At 53.9% G+C, this 22874-nt stretch overlaps 4 protein-coding genes across 4 annotated transcripts; 1 reads left to right on the plus strand and 3 right to left on the minus strand.

Annotated features, from left to right (window-relative positions):
• Window positions 1-903: 903 nt before the first annotated feature.
• N0V96_003383 (uncharacterized protein) lies at window positions 904-5178 on the minus strand (the record flags this gene model as incomplete). The annotated part of the gene is made up of 4 exons (XM_053191158.1): window positions 904-1371; window positions 1430-1768; window positions 1819-4846; window positions 4937-5178. The coding sequence occupies 4 exons, from the start codon at window positions 5176-5178 to the stop codon at window positions 904-906; spliced, it is 4077 nt and encodes a 1358-aa protein (XP_053051583.1).
• Window positions 5179-6249: 1071 nt separating this feature from the next.
• Window positions 6250-7104, plus strand: N0V96_003384 (uncharacterized protein; the record flags this gene model as incomplete). The annotated part of the gene is made up of 2 exons (XM_053191159.1): window positions 6250-6392; window positions 6528-7104. 2 exons carry the CDS (start codon window positions 6250-6252, stop codon window positions 7102-7104), a joined length of 720 nt encoding a protein of 239 aa, XP_053051584.1.
• Window positions 7105-7577: 473 nt separating this feature from the next.
• Window positions 7578-12382, minus strand: DNF3_3 (drs2 neo1 protein; the record flags this gene model as incomplete). The annotated part of the gene is made up of 2 exons (XM_053191160.2): window positions 7578-8262; window positions 8313-12382. 2 exons carry the CDS (start codon window positions 12380-12382, stop codon window positions 7578-7580), a joined length of 4755 nt encoding a protein of 1584 aa, XP_053051585.2.
• Window positions 12383-16808: 4426 nt separating this feature from the next.
• TRF2 (Transcription elongation factor SPT4) lies at window positions 16809-18791 on the minus strand (the record flags this gene model as incomplete). The annotated part of the gene is made up of 3 exons (XM_053191162.2): window positions 16809-18094; window positions 18151-18362; window positions 18436-18791. The coding sequence occupies 3 exons, from the start codon at window positions 18789-18791 to the stop codon at window positions 16809-16811; spliced, it is 1854 nt and encodes a 617-aa protein (XP_053051587.2).
• Between the last annotated feature and the right edge of the window lie 4083 nt (window positions 18792-22874).

Below are 22874 nucleotides of genomic sequence, written 5' to 3' on the forward strand. Positions count from 1 at the left end.
AGGCAAGCAGAGAGGATGGCCTTGCTCACGTGGAAAAAAAAGCGTATAGAGGATGATGAGGCGCGTCAGTTATCGAGGCGCGTCTGGTATCGAGCACGAATGAAGAAACTCTGATAACCCCTTCACCTGTTGGAGAATCTCTTTCACAAACTGAAAATTGTATGTAACAAGAGCACGAGGCCAATTCCCGGCTTCGCTGCATTGTATCTCTGGTGCACGGTCGTATGACTACACATAACATATGGTGGGAATCGAAAGTCCAATCTAGGAAGCCGTACTCTTTTGCCAATCGGCCTCACTCAGTGGAGTTATCATTCACTTATGCTTCCAGCGCAGGGCCACTATCGAGACCAATTAAGTACAACGAAGAGGAAAGTAAGAGACAGATTCGAGAAATGTCCTCCATACTCCAAGTCTCGACCTCAAAATTTGCTCTACGCTATTCTTATATGCAGACAGACTTCAGCGCCGACGAAACTCATCTCAAGAATTTCCACTTAAGCGGAACATGCCATGGTGAGAGTGATGGCACGTACAATCACCGAGCGTACAGCATCGTCTCGAAATGCCGTTGACTTTGGCTATCTCATTCGCCAGCGTGGTTCATCGAAGCCCCCAAATGCTTCAACGACATGAGGACACTAGAGAGGGGGTATTATTTCCCAACATTCGAACAAAACATCTTGGATTTATTTAGCACGGCTTCGGGGTTTGCCTTACGGGACAAGAAATGCCCTTGGACTAATTGTTCGCCTCGGCTATGAGACCTTCTTGTTCTTCCGAAGTGTACTTTACAAATCAAATGCTGAAATCTTATTCATCCTCTGCTGTTCTTGAGCGTCCTAGCTACGCCTCATCTCCAGGATCAAGATGAAGGTTGCCTGTCTCTATGTAGTATCTGTACTACAGAATGCTGAGGTTCTTGGTCTCCTCACGCAGGCTTCTAAGCTGCGCTTGGAACTCCTTGTTAACCCACTCCCAGTAAGCGTTCCACGCCTGGCTGGCACCTCCGGCACTCGCGTTGGCTGCTCCCTTGCCAGAACCATCCTTTGCGCCCTTGAGCTTGTCTCCGAGCAAGAGCGTGACCCTAAGCACGCTCTTGTTCGCCTCCTCCTGCTTCTCCACATCCTGCTTGACGGCTCCGTCCTTGAGCTTGGTTGACAAGATGGCGCGGTATGCCTCGGCGATGGAGTCAAGGCGACGGCTAGTCTCATCAGGGTCAAGCGAGATAAGCTTGGACACCATCAAGTTGCAGAGGCTGCGAATGTCGTTGTCATCTTTCAGACCAGCGACCACGCGGTCGTAAAAGTCAATGTTGTTGATTCGCGAGAAGGCCGTCTCCATGAGAGCGTACAGGGTCTCGTAAGCGCTCTGTATTTGTGGTCAGTAACAGCCGGGATCAACCTTTCGAAGATAAAACAAGACATACCTTTCGGACTTCAAGGCCATCATCCACCATATGTTTGAAAGGGCCCATCATGACCTCTCTGATCAACTGTGGCTTGATCACGGACTCGGTCAACACAAACGGCATCAGCTCGCCAAGGTGAGGCAGAATAAGATCGGGCTTGTTGTGCGCAGCCGAGTTGAGCGTTGACATCGCCAAGCGGCGGTTATCCATCTCCGAGTCCTGCAGCATGACAAGCAGCATATCGACAAGGACATTCTTGAGCATGGCGTCGAAAGCCTCGTCACTATCAGGAAGCGTGTATCGAACAGCCTGAACAGACATGCCTCGGATGTCGGGGTTCTCATTTCTGAGAAGGGACTGTGACGTTGTCAATTTTACTCTACCCGTGATGAGTCTGTTCAACTTACCTGAAGCTGAGGCATGAAGGTCTGGGAGTCGATGATGGTCAGTCGTCCCACACATTCCGCGCACACTACCCGATTATCGGGAATAGTAGAGGCAGATAGAAGGTGCTGCCAGATATCGGCCGCGAATTTGGAGACCTCGGCAGAGAGAACGTTGACTTGCTGCAAGATCTCCTTTATTGACTGGATAAGCAAGTATTGCGTGTTCCCGCCCTTCTGCATGGTTGCCAGAATGACTGGAAGGTACTCGGAAACATTGCCCGAGCCAGCACGGCCAAGGGCCACTGCAGCTGAGATGGAGACCTTGTCGGGCTCTTCGTGGAATTGTTGCAAGAACAGCTCCGCCTTCAATGGCGAGTTGGCTCCAAGACGGAGACCAGCCTCGCCAAGCACCGCAAGTGCCAAGCTCAAGCGAGCGTCATCCTTGTTTCTGGAACTGGTTTGCAACTCGGAAATGAAGCTTTCAACAGTGACGCCAGCCGAGCTTCCACTGGCCACGAGAAGTGCACCAATGACCTTGCCCACGACAACAGGATCTCCTTCGATACTAACGTCATTGAGAAGCCCTTGCATGAGAGGTTGGCCGGCGCCGCTCTCGCCAACTTTTGTGACAAGAATGAGGATTTGGTCTAGGACGATGCTGGCGTAGCTTGACTTGAGCAGAGTGCAGATAGTAGCAGTCATTGACTGGGTGACCACGAGATCGGCGTTTTCCTCGACGAGGGTCGCGAGAATGAGCAGGGCGGGTGCCAATAGATGAGTGTCGTTGTTGCTAATAACAGGCACCAACGACGAAACCAGGCCCTGGATAGTGTCTGCATCCAATTGACCTCTGGCGGTCGGCGACACAACCAAATGCTTGAGTGCGAGCACGCTAGAACCGCGAAGAGCCCGGTTAGCCTTGCGGAGTTGTCCCGCAAGCTCCAGCGCGACCTCCCGAATCCACGACGTCTCGAGCTGGCCACTGCTAGTGCTGAAAGCTGCGACGTTATCGACTGCTCTGACGGCAGCCAGACGAGTAGTCTCGTTCTTGAGGCGGTCAAGAAGTGCGGTCAAGGCAGCCTGTCGCTTGTCCGCTGGGATCAGACCATTGCCATCAGCACCGGAGGTTCTAGACAGCAAGACTCCCAAGGCGTGGATACCACGCTGCTTGACTTCAGCATCAGCGTCTGTCGCAGTAATTCTGTTCATGATCGTGTCGAAGAGCTTCTGGAGCTCGCCCTTGAACTTCTGTGCCGTCATCTTGGACCGAGGGGGAGTGATTGCCTTTACCAACTCCTCGATCGTTCCGATGGCCTCACTTGAGATTTTGTAGAATCGATCGTTGGCTGCCGAAATGACACCAGCCACTATCTTGGTCAAGTACGGCTGCAAAAGACTCGACGAGTGGGTCTTGGCAATATCGCTGGTGAGCTTCAGGGCGGCAACACGCAGAGTACTGGGTGTCGCGGACGCATTTCCACCAGAGGCAGCCAGAGATGAGGCGAGTGCTGAGGCTCCAGTGGGTTTAATAGACTCAATGATGGGGCCGATGGCGTCGTTGAAGTAGTCGGAAAGACCACCTCGCTGGACTGTGATGATATCATCGAGGAGATTGATGATGGCCTGCTTGGTAGGAATAACCTTGCCCTTCAACAACTTTGTGGAAGCCTTCACGATCGTCGGGGTGAACCGAGCCAGATCTGCGCGGGGCCCAGTTGAAGGGATTCTCTCGAGGGTGGGAGACGTAAGACCTGTGGCGGCATGCGGGGTGTTCATGGAACCGCCGCCGCTGCTCTGACGTCTGCGTTTTCTGCTGATGGGGATGGAGCTAGGCGCCTCGGGCTCGTGGTCGTCGAGGGAGAGGTCTGTGGGATACATGCCCTCGCCCGTCTTGCGCACAAGAAGAGACAAGCAAGCAATGACTTCTAGACGGACGTTCTCCTCTCTCTCGTCGAATCTCTTTACCAAAGTGGGTCCTGCCTGGCTGTATAGAACACCGTTCTCTAACAAATCGCCACTTCCACGGGTTGAGATGAGGGTGTAAAGAGCCTTGGCGGCACAACGACGGACCTTCCAGCTTGCGTCGTCATCGTCATCAAAGCCAGCATCGTCTTCAAATTCATCATCGTCCTCGTCCTCATCCTCGTCGTCAACGTCCATGTCTTCGTCATCGTCGCCCATTGCGTAGTTGGGGTCGTACTTCAGATATCTGAGGGTCGCCTGGATGGTTTGGTCGGTAAAGGGGCGCATCTGCGTCGGGCAAGCGGCGAGGAATGACTCTAGGGCCACGAGAGCTGATTCTCGCACCTCGTTGAACTCCTGGCCAATGTCGTCTCCGTCGCTAATCTCCTCCAGATGCTTCTCAAGCTCACCCTCGCTCAAAGCTTGGAGAATGAAAGGCACCAGAGTTTTCAAGTATGAGCCGAAACGGTTGGGGATCGATCTCGCCAACGAGCCAGTGATTGAAATGTAGAGGCGGCGTGTGACTGCAGAAATATCGGCCTTGCTCAGATCGTTGCCCATTCGCTCGACCATCTGGCTGAGCAAGTCGTCCGACAGGTGAATAGCAAGTATCGAAGTAGCCACCACAGCCCTCTTCTTCACGACTGATGATGTCTTGTCGTTCTCGAGCAGACTAATGACGGCATCTTGCATCGCCTCGACCTCGAGGGGCGAGAGCATCACGCCAAAGCATCTGACAACCTCGATAAGGATATCTACCGACTCTGCGCTCAGGTCCTTGTCCACCTTAAGGAGACCCTGCGGGACGGGCGGCAGCTGGATATTGTTTGAAAGGTTCTGCGGCTGCACCTTGCCGCCGGGTCCCAAGAGCCGCGGGATCAGAACGCGGCTGACGGCTTGATATGATTCTGTCACGTCCTTGGCGGGCGGCAAGCCGGGTGTGGGTTTCGGAAGGGCCATGATGACGGCGCGGAGGGCGAGCGAGGGAACAGCATTGTCAACCGAGTTCTTAAGCTTGATTGCAGAGAGTTTCTCAATCATTGGTGCGATAATCGGGGTCGGTACTTTCATGACCAGCGGCCCGAGACTGCGGAGGGAAACCGGTTAGCTCCTGCCATTGCTCGTTGGGTGTTTGGAGAAGGGATTTGAATGGGAGGGGGAGTTCGGATTCTCGCACCATTTGATCGCCAGGTTCTGCACCTCTCCATTTTGGTCGTCGAGCGCCTTGATGATGCTATCAACAGTACGTGCGGCAACGTTGTAGTCGTGGTGCAGAAAGTCAGGCTTGCCGTTGGCCAGGACCTGGAGCAGATCGTTGAGCGACATGAAGCGGAAATCCGGGTCTGCATCTCCCAGCTTCTGCACGAGCTGGATCACCGTCTGCGGCGTCGGATTCGCGGGGACGCTTGAGGAAGCCATCTCGAAGTGTATGGTCCGGGCTTGTTCGCTACGTGCGAGGGTGATGGAGGTGAGGAGGTTATCGCGGCAGGTGGCGTGTCAACGGGGAATCGGTTGCTCTGACCATGCAGAGGAAAGAGGAAAGAAGGTCGACCGTCCCGCGAGAAGGGAAAAGATGACGAAAAGATACGATGTGTATCGGGGCGGTAAATTGGGTTGGCAATTTTTGATGTTGGCTTTGGATCACGACAACAGAGACCCTCGTGAAAGAGGTGTTGTTGGTGGTGGGGTTACAAGTTCCAGAGCTCCAGGCAGGAAGGGCGTTGGGCGGGATTACCTTAGACAGCCCAGTAGGTACCTCAGACAATACGGACAGAGGTCCCCTCAATGCTACCTGTTCCGGGACGTTCTTGCCCCGCGAAAGTGGACCCCTACCTACCACTGGGCTCTGAGGTGCCTTACCCGCAGTGACCTCCACCACGCTGGAGCGTTATGTAAGTCCCTGGATCAAGTCCGTGCCGGCCCCAGCTCGTTCTCCGGTGAGTTATTCCGGCTGAAGATTAGATAAGCAATCGAGTGGACCTTGACACCTTGACCTGAGCTCCCATCTCCCCATTTCGGGATCGAGGTAGGTATGTCGTGCGGGCCCATTCGGCACACCCCCGGCAAATGTCGTCATCACAAAGCTGTGGGGAGAACCAGCCACCCCCGGCATCTGGAAGTGTCCAGCCTCTTCGCAACCATTGGCCGATGGCTCTGGAAGCTCGTTGCTGGTGCAAGCTGGAGGCAGAGAGCTCGCAGCTCCGAGCTCCTAGACTTCGGACGGCAGGTCACTCAAAGCCAGCACAACAGGCCAGAAACCAAGGCCAAGCCACACCAATCCAACCCCAGCTTTTTTTCTTTTGGCTTCCTTACGTGCTTCCCAAGCGGGTTTTTCTCGTGTTGCTCTCTTGGTCTGTTATTTTCTTTCTCTCCTTTTCTCTGTACAAAGGACACTCGCAACTATTCCAATTGGTCTTGCCATTGAGCCTCCTCCTTGCTTGAAGCGACTTGAGCATTTCCCTGCGTTCAACTAAGTACAATTCCAAAAACATGTCTTTCGCCAGGGCTGCTTCCCTGCGTTCCGCCCTCCGATCCTCGGCGCGCCGGACGATCCGTCCCCAGTTCCGTTCCCAGGTCGGCCAGAGGACCTACGCCAGCCAACATGGCGCGAAGCCCCAAAGCGAGCTCCCTCTGTAAGTCAATTGCCTTTGTATACCCATTGAGAAATCAATTGGCTCTTTCAATTGAGCATATTTTGTGAAGAGGGACGATTGTCAGTCACTATTTGCCCGAGGAAGACGTGTCTGACCACTTTTCCATGTATACAGTGCCATTGGCTCAGTAGTCTTCTTCGCCGCCGGTCTGGCCGTCATCCAGCCGTGGAGCGGTCCCGCGCCGTCCAAGGGCCATGGCGCCGCTCATGCTAAGCATGACGAGGAGGAGAAGCACGATGAGCCTGAGGAGAAGGAGGATAAGGAGGAGAAGGAAGAGGAGTCCAAGTCTGAGGAAAAGGAAGAGTCCAAGTCTGAGGACAAGGAGGAAGACAAGTCCGAGGAGAAGAAGGACAACAAGTCTGAGGAGAAGTCAGAGGATAAGAAGGAAGACAAGTCCGAGAAGCCTAAGGATGAGAAGAAGGAGGAAAAGTCTGAGGACAAGCCTAAGGAGGAGTCCAAGGACGAGAAGAAGGGTGAGGAGAAGGAAGAGAAGTCTGACGATAAGAAGGAGAAGTCTGAGGGAAAGAAGGAAGAGAAGTCAGAGGACAAGAAGGCGAAGTCTGACGATAAGAAGGAGGAGAAGTCCGAAGACAAGAAGGAAGAGAAGTCTGACGACAAGAAGGAAGACAAGTCCGAGGAGAAGAAGGAAGACTCCAAGGATGAGAAGAAGGACGAGAAGGAGGACAACTAACCCTTCCACGTCTCATCACCAACGCTCGACCAATCATGATGCCCTACAGGGACAAACTAATCGCCATATGCATGATCATGTATACACACCACAGCCAGGTTCTCTCTATCCTTCGCCCTTGATTTAATGCATAATAAAGCATAACAGCTCTGTATTCTCAGACGCAACAGATGCACACAGATGGAATCATTGTGATAGTTGAGAGAGTCTTGAATTCCTTGCATAGTCTTTCCCGTATGTACACAGACTACTACGCCTGCCTATTGTATGCAGTCCCCCCATTGTCTACTGCCGAGTAATGTTTGACCTCTGAAAACGCCAAACGTAAAAGGGAAACCCATCATGCTTTGTGGTATCAAGAACGAAAACCAAACCCCCGAAACTAGAAAAGGACAGTCCGAGTAACCGTGATGATAAATCAAAACGGCCAATTATGTACACAAATAACGAAACCCCTTTTCCCCTCCTCTTCCCTATGACCTAGATGATTGACCCGTTGACCGCAGCTCAATGGGGCCATTCACGTGGGTGTTCTTTGCGCTCCCCAACCACCTCGTTGTCACAGAGAGGCGTGGCTTTTTTGTCGGCTCCGAAACACTCAGCTCTGGTTCTGCAATGTTGGTTTCTTCAACCGGGGGTGTGAAAGATCTGGCGGCCGACTCGTCTCTCGACCTTCGAGACTGCCGTGCGTGGTGGAATGAGGGCCGAGTGGTGGAGTGACTTGGCCTAGGTGCCCCGTCAAGATTCGAGGGCCTTTCCTCCGTATGGCCAAAGACCGACTTGGTCTTGCTGCTGATAACTTCCAACATCGTTCCAGAGGTGTCGCCGTGGCCACCTTCCATTCCCTCGGTCACGTCATCTGCGTCGAAGCCCTTCCTCTCAAGGCGCTGCATGATATCGACATCGCGCGGCCAGTACACCCGGCGTATCGCATCGACTATCAGCTCCAAGCAGATAACCGTCGCAAGTGCAAGGAGAATAGTAGTCCAGAAGCTTAGGGTTCGACCAAAGTTGTGAATGAACGCGTGTCGAAGCTGATAGATGCGCAAGATGGGCCGGAAAGCTGCGGATAGAATGATGTTCCACAAGAACCAACCCCCGACCGAGATGAGGAATCCGGCCAGAATGATGATGTTCTTGTTTTCCATCTCAAGAACCCTAAGATCGTTAGCAAAATGTTATGCGCAATTCCACGAAAAGCAACTCACAGCAACTTGATGTTGATAAACACCACAGCAACCGTAAAGGGAACAGATCCCATAGCATAGAGTGATGTGTCCTGATCGAAGGGCAGCGAGTTGTAGACCGCCCAGGTCACCCAAAAAATGATGAGAGACTCAATCAGCCCGAGGAATGTCCAGCCAATATACAGCTTGATGTTGAAAGCTCTGTTCTTGTGGCCAAAGGTGTAGAGCTCAGGGAATTCGAGGAGCGTCTTGGCTTGCAAATCCTTTTCCAAGCCACCCAATAGGATAACCGCGAGTGACGTGAAGAAAGTATTGAACACCGTCAAACTCCAATTCTCATATAGAGACGTTCCGGTGTATCCCGTGTAACGTTGAAAGTAAGCCTGTGGTAAGAAAAAAACGATTTCCTTCCAAAAAGTGGCGAGAATATATCTGCCAGTCCTAAGGTAGTTCCAGCGGCCGTGGACAAAGAGAAGACGCTGCAAGAAGCGGAATTGCGCAATGGCGTAGTCGGAAATGCGAGCGGCTTGAAGACCTTCGCGGCCCGAGATACCAATACCAACATGCGAGGCTTGGATCATGCCAATGTCATTGGCGCCGTCGCCAATGGCCAGAGTCAGGGAGTGAGGTACTTGCCGGCGAATGCGCTTGACAAGAGTGGCCTTCTGCGAGGGAGAGGCGCGACAACAGATGACCGAGTCGACCCTCACTACAAGGTCGAAGAAGAGGAAGCTGAGGTCCTCGTCTCCTTCAATGATTCCCAAGGTCTGACCGTCAACCACTACTACCGCGTGCGGTGCCATACCTCGGGCGACTTCACCCAAGGTCGACAAGATTGACTCTTGGAGGTTGCCCATTGTAGCATCCAGGATAAAAACCTCGGAGAACGGTTTGCACAGGCCGGCAGAGTGGCCGATATTGATGGCGGTCTCGCGCTTATCTCCCGTCAACATCCAAACCTTGATCTCGGCGCGACGGAGCTTTTCAATCGTTTCTGGTACACCCTCTTGCAATCGATCCTCGATGGCGGTGGCACCGGCAAGTTCGAACTTATCCTCAATGAGCTCGCCGGCTGCCTCGATCTTCTCTTGTCGATTGTCCAAACTGGTGGTGGCATCATGATAGATCCTTTTCCATGTGCTATAATCATCCTCGCTGATATATCGGTAACCGTAAAGTAAAGTCCGCAGGCCCTCCGAAGCAAACTCGTTGATATGCGTAAAGCATCGTTCGAGGACAGTGCCCTCGTTGAGAGCCACTGACTCGTCAATGAATTCGTCCACTTCATCCTCGTTCGCGGACATGGCCATGCTGTGACGTGGCGATGACCAGATTTCGTGGGCACTCATGGGCGAGAGGATGTCTGCCGATCCCCTGCGTGAGTTCCATGCGTCGGCGTCGTCGGTCACGGCGCTGGATCGTCTGAGCATGTCACCCGAGATTCTCTGATTCATCATGCTACGTCGATCCGACATTGATGTTCTCCCGATTACGAAGCTGCTGCGGGGTGTTCCACTAGTGCTGAGGCGCTGTTGTGCCTTTTCTCTTTCCACACTCCTACGAATCGAGGCTCTCCGATTGACGTCGCTCGCCTTTTGTGTGGCAAGACCGCTAAGCTTGAGACGAGGCAGGATGACGTTGTCAGCCCCTTTGCAGAAGACACATACTCTGCCGTCTGGCATACGCATGATGATGGACATTCTCTTCCTCTGACTGCTGAACTCAATGACATCTAGCACCTGGTACGTCTCTCTTTTGATCGTTCCGTCAGCTTCCGGCATTTGGAGAATGACTGATTGCGCAGGCCGGTCAATGAGAAGGTAGCCGAGATCTCTCGCAGCTTCAACCAAAGCAAGTTCATCAGGAGAAGCAGCTTGGTATTCGATCTCGCCGTCTACCTTGGTCTCGGGTAAACATGTGTGGCAGAGAGCGATGCAGAGTAGGAATTGCTTGGCTTTCTTGGAAAAGACACTGTCCGGTTTGCGTCGCAGGTAGTCAAGGAGATCTTCCGTCTTGAGCTCGGGCTCGGCTTGAGGTGCCCGACTTGTAGAGCGTCCCCGTCCATACGTGCTGATAGATGGCCTTCCTTGTGCTGGTGTCAATGATGAATGGTTGTCGTGATCACTCATTGGCTTTTCGCGGTTCTTGTCCTTGCCTTTTCCCTTGCGCTTCTTCCGAGCCATCTCAATCAACTTTTGCTTGGCGTGTTCGTCTCGTTCAATATCCATATCGTGCAGCCATGCGGTACCGGCGACGCTCATCTTTCTGAAGCGCATCACGTTTTCCGTCAAGGTGCCTGTCTTGTCCGAGAAGACGTAGTTAACTTGGCCCAAGTCTTCGAGGATTGTTGTGGTGTTGGCAACCATTGGCGTATTAGTGACCGGGTCGTACATCTCGACGTCTCCCATCATGTAAAACTGTATGATCTTGATGATTTCCAAACTGATGTACAACGAAAGCGGGATGAGCGTGTTGAACATGAGTATAAAAGCAATGAAGATCTTTCTCATACTAATGCGCTCGCCCATGAAGTACCAAGAAGACTCGGCGGGGTCTCGCCACAGGTAGTGGCCCAAGGTAAGACCGCTGCTGAGGCCGAGTAGCACTACTATGAGCCAAACGACGATTCTGTTAAGGACGCGCTGCATGGCAGGCGCTTTGGTGCGTACATGCTTGTGAGCGTTCATTCGGATCTTGCATTCTTCACCCGTGTTCACGACGATGCCGATAGCTTCTGTAGTGTTTCGCACCGTCGAGCCACGGTAGATGACATTGTCGAGTGACAGAGGTAGTGTCTCTCCGTTGACAGTGACACGTCCGTCATACCTGTAAAGGTCCAGATTCGGGTCCTCGGAAACGATGGTTGCCTGGCAAGACTCGATGCCTTGCAGAGTTTGACACCTCTCAGCGAGAACAGGTGAGGCTCTCTTCGCCTTCAAATTCGTCTCACCGTCCAAAGCCATAGTCTCGATGTAAGCTGTCCCGTTGGGTCCAGACGCATACAGAAGGACGATATCCGCCGGAATGTCGTCGTCACGTTGAAGTCTGACGACGTCGCCAACCTTGAGGTCCTGCCATTCAATCTCGGTCCATCCATCTGCCGAGTGTTCAGCAACTTCGCCACCCTTGTGCCTCTTCATCCTCGCTGTCGCCTTCTTGGATCGGTCGCCCAAAACCCACGCGCGACTCAAGTTTTCCGTCTTGGCCAACAGATACCGGCGGTAGTCGTCGTAGCCTTCTTTAGCCATTGACAATGACACAAACACGGCGAGAGGTGCAATGGTAGTCCACTGACCCGTAGTGCTGAGTCCTGGGATGGCCTGAATGATACCGACGACAAGGAAGTAGAAGTTGCCCATCTTACTGAACTGGAACAGGAGCTGCTTGGGCAGGAAGCTCCATATCGTGTATCGACTGGATCGGATAAAATTACTGGCGTACGACTTTTTAGTGCGCTCGTCGATGAGATGGTCACTCCGTCTCCTTGACATGTCGAGTGGGATATGCCTTCCATCTGCGCTCGGCGGGAGCGGCTTCTGTCGCAACAATCCCTGTACAATGTACACATTGTAGGCCTTCCTCAGCTGGTCGCTCACCGACTCCTGCGCAACACGCCATTTCGTCCTTTTCGTTGGCTCTGGTCGGTAGACTGGGTACTTGAGATCAGAGTCTGAAGGCTGCGCGGAGCTGTGGTCGCTGCCCCGTCGAGGTCGTGAGGACGAGGGCTCATCCTGGTCCTGGATATGGCCCTCAAGATCACCCCTCGAGGGAATCGTATAGAGCCCCGGCCTGTTTGAGTTCGGGTGCGATGACGGCGGGTCGAAGCTACGCCTGGAGTCGCGCTGAAGCTCGTCCGAGAAACGGACATGGCCGCCGTCGAGGGCGCCTTTGCTCCCCATGGGTTCGGTGATGGCTCGTCTCGGGTGAATTCGTTGCGCTGCGCGCGGCGCGGGGTTCACTGATGGCGAGGATATGTCATGAAGATCGTTGTCATTATGGTTGGAGGAGGTTGAACTCGACGACGTGCTTGGGGCGGGGTCAGCGTCCTCATGTTGCTGTGAAGGGGCGTCGCCCAGATGCCGCCTGTCCATTCTTGAGGGGCGCGCGAGGCGAGGCTTTGTCGCTTTCTGTCTAGGCCGTACACTGCGCAGTGGCAGTCTCAGTCTAGCCCCCAGAAGCGCGGATCGAGAACCACAGTGGTGGTTAGCTGGTCAAGGCTAGCTCGAGACTAGAAGGACGGCAAAAATGGGCTTGTTCCAGACGGATCCCTTAGAAAGCGGCCCGGATTCACCAGAGTGGCTCGGCCATGAAGCTCTTCATTGGGCTCGTCTTGGTGGTGGCGGCGCGTTCCTTTCTGGATCTGGCGTGGTCCTTTGGAGTCGTGGGATCTCCAAGTGCCGGGCCAGCGCAGGTGGCTAAAAGCTGAACAGAAACGTATATAAATGCTTTTGCAGGAAGAACTGAAAGCGTCTTAGGAAAGTGATAGGATCTGCGATTGCGGCGACGTTACGAGCGGGTATAGTGCGCAAGTGAGTGAGAGCAGTCACCTTGAAGATTAACAATTCAGGAAAATGCCGATGGTGTTGATGTTGTTCAACAGTGGTGTTGAGTAGTAAACAAGGCGAGCCAGCCTCGAATCGAGAACAAGAGACGTCAAGGAAAAATTTGGCAGGCTGGGCGGTGTTGTATTCCCGTAAGAGGCGGACGCCGAAGGAAGCGCCGGCGGAAGGTCCCCGTAAATGGAACTAGATCGATGCTCCCCCATCAACTGCACTCGTTAATCGTTGGCAGATTACCTGGATACTCTGTACCCAAAGGGAGAGTAGATGAGAGCTCCTTGGCAGTTTCTTGTCTTCCTCTTGGTACTTGGCAGACAGCCCGCGAGTAAACACGAGTAGAGCCGAAAAGGTTGCAGCGTACAGAGCTGCGCCGCCCTCAATACGCAAGTATGGACGACGACAAGGCGCTTGGCAAAAAGTCAAGATTATCAGGCCGCGGCTCACTGGTGAGTCGGTGACCTGGTGGGTTGGTCTTGGACCTCTGGGGCATTGTGTGGGAATACCCAGGAACGAATATGTACTGGAGCCCCCAATCAATGGAGAAAGGGTTACCGGTACACTTTTTGCAAGGCGAGCCTCAAGGTGGGAGGACCTGTCTGAGTCTCTGATGCGGGCTTAGCGCCTCTTCTGCACTGCCACGGCCGTCTTGTTGCCCGATGTTTCCTTACGAAGTACTCGTGCGAATCAATAAAAAGCCCGCGGAACAGCTCCTCACCCACCACGCGCTCATCTGCGGTTTGCGGAGACGAGGAACGTTGTTTCCTTGGATCCATGAATCCGTGGGACCATCGCGGTCGGCAGGTCGGGCGCGAGAAACAGCATCAAGTACTCCATACACGTACAGCACACGGGCGAATGAAGAGCGACCAAATAGAGACTTTCCCGTCAAGGACCGGGGAGCGGGAGAGAGAAAAGTTCAGGTGGCCAGCCGCCAAAGAGCAGCAGGCCAGCAGCGCCCCGGGGATGGAGAAAATGGGAAAGTCCCGGCTTCCGACTGGTGGGCCAGCAGCAGTAGCAGCAGCCAATTCGATATTTCGCCGTGCCCCCGCATTGAGGACGTCATTGGGCAAGAGATGGGATGCACCTCGACTTCCCAGCTTGGAATCACCAAAGTGCGAGCGAAGCAGGAGCCAACACCCACCCCACCCATTCCTTCTATTCCATCCTCCCTGAGGCCGAGGGTACAGCAGTACGTACCGAGCTGTCCGCCCATCTCCAACCACAGAAGGACCCGCTCCGCCTACAACCTGCCTGCTATCCGAACGGACGTCGGAAGCTGCGGACGATCTCAGGAAAAAGGTTTCGATCGGTCATCCATCCATCCATTCATCAACGACAACTTCAACAAGTCATTGACCACCTTGGCGACCGTCACAGCTCCCATCACACACTTTTCTGGGTGTTTCCGCACGCTCTGAAACATTGCGAATGCGAAAGCAACACCAACACTGCCCGTCATCCATGACTTGGCAAATGTCGTGTGTCTGTGTGGGTGTGGACCGAAAGAAGACCATCCTTCAAGTGGCAGATGCAAGTCCGACTAATTACTTTGTAGCTTATTCAACAACCACGCGATTGACAGAAAGCAGCAAAGTCGCTGACAACATCCACAGGCACCTACACTACGCTACTATGCAGCTACACTGCCCCAACTCGCATCATCTCACGTGAGTTCAAGTAGCACACGAAAGAGGAGTACAAGACCGTCGTCGTCCTTCAGACGAACGTGGCCGATCGCTGGTAGCCTCTAGAGATTGCAGGGGCCTTCCTAGATCTTCAAGAGACCTTTGAATACTGCCTAATGCGTACCATTTTCCTGTGCGGATATTGCAGGGGAGAAGGGGAAAAGAACACCCTACCCGATCTCTACAGTACCTCACCACGAAATGATTAGAGTTCCCTGTATCCGGCTGCATTTCCCACCCGCAAGGTGCCACAGACCCCCCTCCGCTCCGGCCTCCAGGAAAGTAACGCCGTCTCATCTCATTTCCATCCGTTGATGCCTGCAGCAGTGCAGCATGGCACCTGGCTCCCGACCGTTCTTCGAAATATCGAGCAATATCCCATACCATACTGCCGGATATTTCCGTCAAAACGTTCACACCACACCGAAAGTGCAATCGTCCGAGTCCACAATGCCTTTGAATTGTTCCAGTCTGATCCGCTCCCTTGGAGCCGCAAACCAAACACATCTCAAGAGAAAAGAGAGAGGCACTGCATATCTGTGCTACGATTCAACAGAACAGTCAATCATGGCCAGATCTCGCCCGGCTTACCTGAATTTATCTAGGGTACACAAAGCGTCCCTCAGAGCCCCCCCAAAAAAACCTCGTGTTAGCGGGCCGCCACCTCGCTCGCCAGATGCACTCAAGCACCCACCCACTCCCCCATCCATCCATCCCCGCCTCTCTGGACCAGCCAGGCTCGCGCGCCAACGTCCTCCGCTAAGCTAGGCTAAAAGTGATGGACAAGCATCAGCCGACCAGTCGAGACCTCACGCTGCCTTTGGTCTTACACGTTGAATCCTCCTCCGGCGCACACTCTCGTAAATGCCGTATACAGTAATACGCTGTATCTCTACTCTTGGGGCAGAGCATACGACTCTGCGAAACACGACCTCGCGTAACATGTCCAAGCCTGCCTGCCTTGCTGCGTAACAGAGCACGCGGCTGCCATAAGCCCCCGCCCCCCGGGCGCTCAAGGTAGATCAGATTCTCTTCAGCCTTACCCGCAAAAACTTATGAGAAATACATCAGATGGAATTGCATACGTCCAAGCTCCATGGGCATAATGGGCGGGGTGTCGAACCGTCACATCGACAGTAGCAGAGTCACTTCTGGTTAAGCCTCACCTCTGATATCAGGACCTGTGGGGTCTTGCAGGTTGCATCGGTTCACTACAACAGTCGTAGTCATGGTACATCGCCGGAGAATCGTAAGGGGTTGATCACTCCCGAATTATTAAAGTCGCATCACAATTAGGGGAACAAATTTGAAAGTGGGATAACAGGGATTCAATGCCCATCTGTCTCTCAACTCTATCGTCAGTGCTTACAAGCCAGCCGCTCCTCTTTCGAAAAGCAGCCGGCCAAGCCTCTTCGCTGCTCGGCCACCAGAGGCAGCTTCCCATTACCACCCCTTTCGGTGCCGGCGAACAACAATAAAAGCCACAAAACCCCTGCTCCCACGACCCATCAAACCAAGAAAATACCCAATAATATAGGTAAACAAGTAATGTGTCTTGAGAGAGTTGTATATCCTCAATAAAAAATGTGTGTTGTGTGTGTGACTGATTACGAACCAGGAAAATCCCAAGCCACCTGGGCTTTTCCCCATTTTCATCCTCCAAAACCCGCAGCCAGGACATCTGAGATTCATGAACGATGACAGATGAAATAAAAAAGAATCAACGAGACAGCGATGTGCAGCGCAAGCCAACCAAGAGAGAAGGGAAGGATATTAGAGGCCACGCCATCGTCTCCGCGAGGTAGGCGTGGCTAAAGGACTAGGTTTGGTGATGGATTGGGGTATGATGAGATGCCCACACCCTCGTACCAGAAGCCGGTTTTTTTTTGTTCGCGACAATAAATGACTCGAAGGGTGAAGTAAATCCAAAAAAGTGCAAAGGTACGATCGCCTGTGCCGGACATGCATGATCGAGATTCCGAATAGAGGTATCGTCATGCAGAGTCGTCGTGGCCGATGGATGATGTGGTAGCGATAACTAAATCACACATCATAGTCATCGGTGTTGAAAGTAGACCAAGCGCAACCCCCATCTGGTATATGTCGAGCGCCTAAAACGCCAGCTGTGAATGACCAAGGCAAGCAACTCCTCTCTCCCGAATAAACCATTTGAGAGAGCACGCCTTCCCAAGTTTGTATGTACGCCATGTCCTAGTGAAAGGAACTCCAGATTCTTCCAGACTTATTCAGGCACGGCAGGCCGATTTCAGGAATCAGTGGGGTGTTTGGTGCATGGACTCGGGAGACATTGAGTTGGGGTCAACGTGGTCAAACTGGACCAGTTGGTTCATGTCGAGGTCGTTGTGGCCTTGCTCACCATACGCAGGTGAGTGAGGGTGCATCGGCAGGTTAATGGTGTGCTTGGAGTACATCTCGTTCAGGCCGGTGCCATCATCAGACACGGCACATGATCCGTTGTCGCCCTGCTGGTAGATATCGGCGGAAGCAGATCTACCGAGCATGGAGAGCGGAGGTGACTGTTCAACAATGGACGGCTCTCCGTGGTGGCTGCCGAATGAAAGGGGAGACACGGAGGGCGGGATCATGCTCGGTGACGGGTGGGCCATTGGAGAGAGGAAGGCACTGCCGTACGGCGTGTTGTAGCTGGAAGCGGCCGGGAGAGGGCTCGGCTCAGGGCCCTGGGAGAAGAAGTTGGGGCTCGTCGGGAACTCGGAAGGAGAGGCGGTGGTGGCAGACATGGGGTACTGGCGCATGTCCAGACCGAATCCGGCTTGAGTGTCGATTCTCAAGTTCGGGCCGAGTCCACCAGGCTGCTGAGGAATCGGTGCGTAGATGTTGGGACCAGGCGTCTGAGGAGCAGCCATCTCACCCGGCTGCTGGATGTAGAAGGAGGGCATGGGCGTTTGGAGCATCGAGAAATCGACGGCCATGGGCACGGAGCGACTGCGTTGTCTCTTGTGGCCAGGTCCACGCATACCGGGATGCATGTGGTTGATGCCCCAAGACTCCTGGAACATGCCAACGTGCGGCTGGGCAAAGTTGGGCTGCGATGAAGGGCGGCTGGGCGACACAGGAGCGGACATGGACAGAGCGTGCTGCTGATCGATGAAGGGGTGCGGGTTGTTGCGGTTCATGAAGGCCTCCAAGGAAACAAGCTTGGCCAACTGGCCGCTGAGAACCTTAGGGTTGCCACCGAGGTGGTGAACCAAGCAGTGCGAGGCCTGCTGGTCCTCGGTGAAGTCGCCACACTGGAAGAATCCGCTGGCTTGGGGAGAGGAGTCCATGAAGAAGTTGGGAGCCCGGTTCAGCTCGATGACGATGCCACCAGGCTTGTTGGGGTCGCCCTCCTGGTTCTCGAGGAAGATGTTCTTGATGTAAGCAAAAGGGTACTCGATCTTGTAACCCGCCTGCTCGTTGTTGATGTAGTAGGTCATCGTGCACTTGTCTGGGGAGTAGAAGATGATGAGATCCATCGTGTTCTGTCCCACACGAGTCCACTTCCCGATGCTCAAAGAGCGGCAGGTGAGATGATGAATCACTGAGCATGTTAGTGCTGCTTTCGTCGATGATTTGCCAGGAACTTGTTCGACTTACAAACTTTGCCCTGACCGTTCTGGTCACCGCCGAGAAGCATATTGTTGTGGCCGTAGGGGAGAAGGCCGGTACGGCCAAGGAAGGGGCCGCCGAGTCCCTTGCCAGACTCCATAGCCTGCATAGCGAGGTAGGCTCGCATAGACTCGGGGATCGAATCAATGTCTTCGCCGGTCTCGAGGCTCTTCTTGGCCAAAAGCTTGATCTTGGCGCGTCTGTGGAGTATGTTAGTGGTGAATCAGGGGCACCAGGCTGTAAAGCCGGAAGACGAGGGGCAGTAGAGCGTACCTGTTCTGGAACCAGATCTGAACAGACCTTTCAGTCATGTTGATCTCTTCTGCTATCCGCTCACGAACGGTGGCAGTGGGGGTTGGGTTCTTGTTGAATTCCACCTCCAGAGTTGTCAACTGGTCCTGAGTCGCGCGCTGTCTCTTCTGGTTCTTTTGCTGCTGGGTCAGGGTGCTCTTGCGCGGCGGGCGCCTTGATTGCGAAGAGGGAGGCTGTCCATTGTGGGTAGAAGTGGAGGGGGAAGGAGTCTGGTCCATCTTGTGGGCGGATGTGGGAGAGACATCCTGAGGGGTTGATGAGCCGGGTGTCGAGACTTGCTGGACGAGGCCCACGGGGTGTTCGACCTCGGTAGCCATGTCTCCTTCTTTTTTTTTTTCCTTTTCTAAATTCCTTCGTTCGGTTAGAATGAAGTCGAAGAGGTTGATCGCTTGTGATGTGGTGCGATGTGGTTGATCAGATCAGGGTGGGCGGATGTTCGCGAGGTGAAGAGTCTCGGTATTAGTCGCGTCCAGGAGGTGATCGGGATATCGAGGATCGTTTGGTTCACGGAAACGCGCAGATGCGGTACTAGGTGTAATTGGGTGGTAACAGGTATGGTGCTGTGAAAGCTAAGGGAAGGTATAGAATGAGCTGTGAGGCAAAAGATGCTAAGGAGCGTGGTCTCTGATCCAACAGGGGGAACAAGAGGTGAGATTTGTGTGAATAGTGTCGTTTGGTTCGCGAAGAACGAATGTGTGTAATTCAACCAGACGGGAAGGAACGTAATAAGAATACCCGGAAAGGAGTGACGGGATTCAGAAGCTGAGATGGTTGAATTATTTCAAGAGAGTGACTGTGAAAAGGAAAAAAAAGGAGTGGGGGAAGAGGAATAGGAGGGAAGGGATTGTCGTGAACGACGAGGATGACGATGAGGAGATGGGATGAGGAAGAACACCAGGAGGGACGGGGGCAAGAGAGGAGAAAAAGGAAAAGGAATGGATGGGCGCGAGGCGGCGGGCCCCAGTAAAAAAAAAAAGGGAACAGAACAGACGAACGAACGAACGAAGGAACCGGCGCCAATCCACCCTGTTCCTAGGTAAGGTAGGTGTGAGGTGCCTGTCTCCTCCTGCTCCCCTCTGTGTGTAAGGTAAGGCAAGGTACCTTTTCTCATGGACTCGCCTTAGTTCCAGGAGTTCCCTTTTTTGCTGCTCGCCTACAATGTTGCGCCTCTAGACACGCCTGGGTACTTTCTCTCCCACCACGAATACTTGGGTGGCTGTCTACCTGGGGCTACTCGCTGGGAAGTCTGGTCTGGATGGAGTGCCCCAGGGCCGGGAGAGGAGTGAGGCGTGTGGGTTGCGGGCGGGCGAGGGACGAGGGTGTGAGGCGAGTCGGGTTCGGGTGAGGTGAGGTGTGGAAAAGTGGAGCCTTGGATGACAGGGGGAAGGAAAGACCAGACGTGGGACGTGGGACGTGAGGTGTGCAGCGGCGGCTCAGCAGCCAGTGGTGTGTGCGGTCTGCGGGATGGTCATGGGCAAGGGCATAGGATGGGGATGGATGGATGGATGGGACCGTTGATATGAGAAGGCACCAGTTAGAAACGGTCCATAGGTTCCATAAGGTAAGTCCATACGCAGCACCTTCTTCCGTACGGAGCGACGAGACTGAAGCTCAGGTCCATGTAGGTTGAGTCCAGTCTAGTACTTGGAAAACGTATGCTTCAGGCACAGGCAACGCATCATGTGAATGTACCTTACCTACTTAGGGTAAAGTACTCCCTTAACCTCTTTCCCCCGCCCCTTTTTAGCAAGCAGGGTTTGTGGCAGCTCTTGCTGTTGCTCTTCCCCATCCAGGTCCCTTTCTCTCGTCGACGGCAGGTGCAGTGTTCAGCGTCCACAGCACGAATGGGTGTGGAAGTGTGGATGGGGCAGACACGCCGCACGCCTCACAGGAGGAAAAAAAAAAGTGTTAAAGCCAGACCAGACAATTGACACACCCATACTGGTGGACGTAGCGGACGTGGATGTGGACACTTGAAGTCTGGACGACGGACGTTGACGGGGAAAGAAGACGAGGACCGGGGCTGGACGTATGGGCAACACCACCAGCGGCCAGCCAGCGGCCAGTGGCTAGTGTACCTAGTGTACAATGACTGGGTGCACAGGGGTAGTGCCAGGTACGCGCCTTCTCTCATTCGTCGATAAAAGCCACTTTACCGTTCGTACCTGCCGCCGATGGACGGAACCTGTCCCAAGCTGGTAAACCTTGCCCCAAGTGGCTTTAGCGGCTTGTTCCCCCCCGTTTAGCCTTTTCTGACCTTCTCTCTCGCTTCCACCTTGTCTCTTCCTCTCCTTCTCCTGCATAGCTGCTCTTAGCCTCCCCCATCCGTCCCGTCTCTCATACGCAGTACGGAGTAGGCGCCTCTTCCATCTTGCGTCTACACTACGGAGTATTGCGTGGGCGTATTCGAGCTGGTCATTGTGCACGTCGTGTGTGTGTGTGTGTGTGTACATGCGAGTGTGCGTTGTCGACCTGTTCCTGCGTCCTGCGCCTCACCTCATGCACCCGTATTCCCCAATCCAGATCCAGTCCAGCCAAACCAGCCAAACCAGTCTCGTCCTCTCTCCGCTCTCCCACACCAGAATGACTACACACCGCCGCAACGCCGCGCGCCGTTGGTTCATCGGGGCTGCTGATAGGAGGTGCACCATCGCACCCGCCATGGATCATGGCCCTGCTCGTTGCTGCAGTTCCTTGCCCTGTTGATGCTGGACTACTCCTTTGTGCCCAGTGGTCATTGAGGGAAAGGTGGGGGAGCAGAAACATGCAGCGGCCGAGGAGAGACCGCACACGACAAAAGGGAGGCCTATCCCAGCAAGCGGGAGGCCAAAAGGGAGACCGACAAGTGCCAGAGTGCCTTTCGCTCTCTCTTGTTGGGTTTCGCGGCGTCGCGCCCGATGGACGCATTGAATTGAATCGAATCGCGCGGCATCCGTCCACGACCTGGACGCCGATAAACACTCAGCATTGTGCCTAGGTAGGTATTCACACCAACGGATCCTCAGGTTTTCGTTACACTATCAGAAAACGTCCATCCTTTCCTACCTCGTGTCCGATGCCAGGCTAGTGGCTAGTAACAACTAAAGAGCATCCGTCTACTGACACTACCACGTGTTTTGCGGCTCGAGAGATGCCGCATAAGCATGAGGTAAGTGGTCAGAGTGCGCATCATCCGGCCCAGTCTCTGGATCGCTGCCCGCTATGGGTACTCGGTACGAATAGTGTCGCCTATCCTTTTGGTCCTCACCGTCTTGTGACTTTCGTCCAACGCCAGACGCCGTGGGTCGCGAAGCATGAGCCACGGCCGGGGACTGAAGCAGAGCAAGATACTCGCAGAATGTGTCGCGCTTTCCGCCAAAATGGCGGTACCTTGCGCAGCAAGTGAGGGGAGACGGACAAAGAGTCTCCATCCTTTTTGGGGGCCGTAAGAGAAAATCGCGGCCAGTGTCTGATGCGCGCTGCATCACCATCTGTGGAGGCGAGTGCGGATCTTCCTCACGCTGTCTGACTGTCAGTGGTCAACCTCCACCGTCCTCATCCTCGCTCCGTTGTTGATCGCCGTGGAAGGCTCGGCTTCAAGGCTTGGTCCTGTCGATTCTGGCATTCTGCCGGGAAAGGGAGGCATAAGAGCCGGACGGTGGGACGATGAACGGAAGGTCCAAGGAGGTTCCCGTCGAGCATGACTTGGAAAGGAAAGTCCACGTCGTTTACCTCTACGTAGATACGTACACCTCTGACTGTGACTGTGGCTGATGAGACTGTGTGGGCCCGGAACGGAGCAAGCAGTGAAGCGGGCACAGATGCATGGCCGGGGTCCATCTTTTTTGGTTCGGTCCTCAGGCACAGGGGTTATTGACAGGGTACGTACTTTGAGTCCATAATGCAGACATCCATCAGCAGACACCTCGGACGGCAGCTTAAGAAAGGGGATGCAAGGAACGAATGGAAACATGTCTTGGCCCAGAGAACAAAGAGCAATGGAATCTGTGTTCTACATTTGCAATAGACGGTATCGTAGACGACACGAACATCTCTGAAGAAAGGTAGTCGGCGGGTATCTTGTTTTCGAATCACTCGGTTCGGGCCTGTTGTCATGCGAAAGATGCAGCTGCAGTATACTCAGTACCAAACGACGCCAAAAAGACTCGCAGCCGCAAAGCCACGACCGTCTTATCGGTGCTGTTTGAACAGGGGCCTGTTTCCGTACCTATGTCTCCGTCCCCCCTCTGCGCTCTCACAGACGTCCGTACCTTGCGTTACGGATAACGATACGGATGCTTGCTCTTTGGTTGTTCGAGAACCAAAACCAACCAGTCCAGCCAGACTTCCTCCAATCCTCCGACGTCAAGATCATCCAAAGTCTAAAGTCCCCGAATCCCAGCCGTTATCTAGTCCCGACA

This window comes from Colletotrichum fioriniae (assembly GCF_027942845.1).
Source record: "Colletotrichum fioriniae strain IMI 355084 chromosome Unknown scaffold_3, whole genome shotgun sequence".
NCBI lineage: Eukaryota > Fungi > Ascomycota > Sordariomycetes > Glomerellales > Glomerellaceae > Colletotrichum > Colletotrichum fioriniae.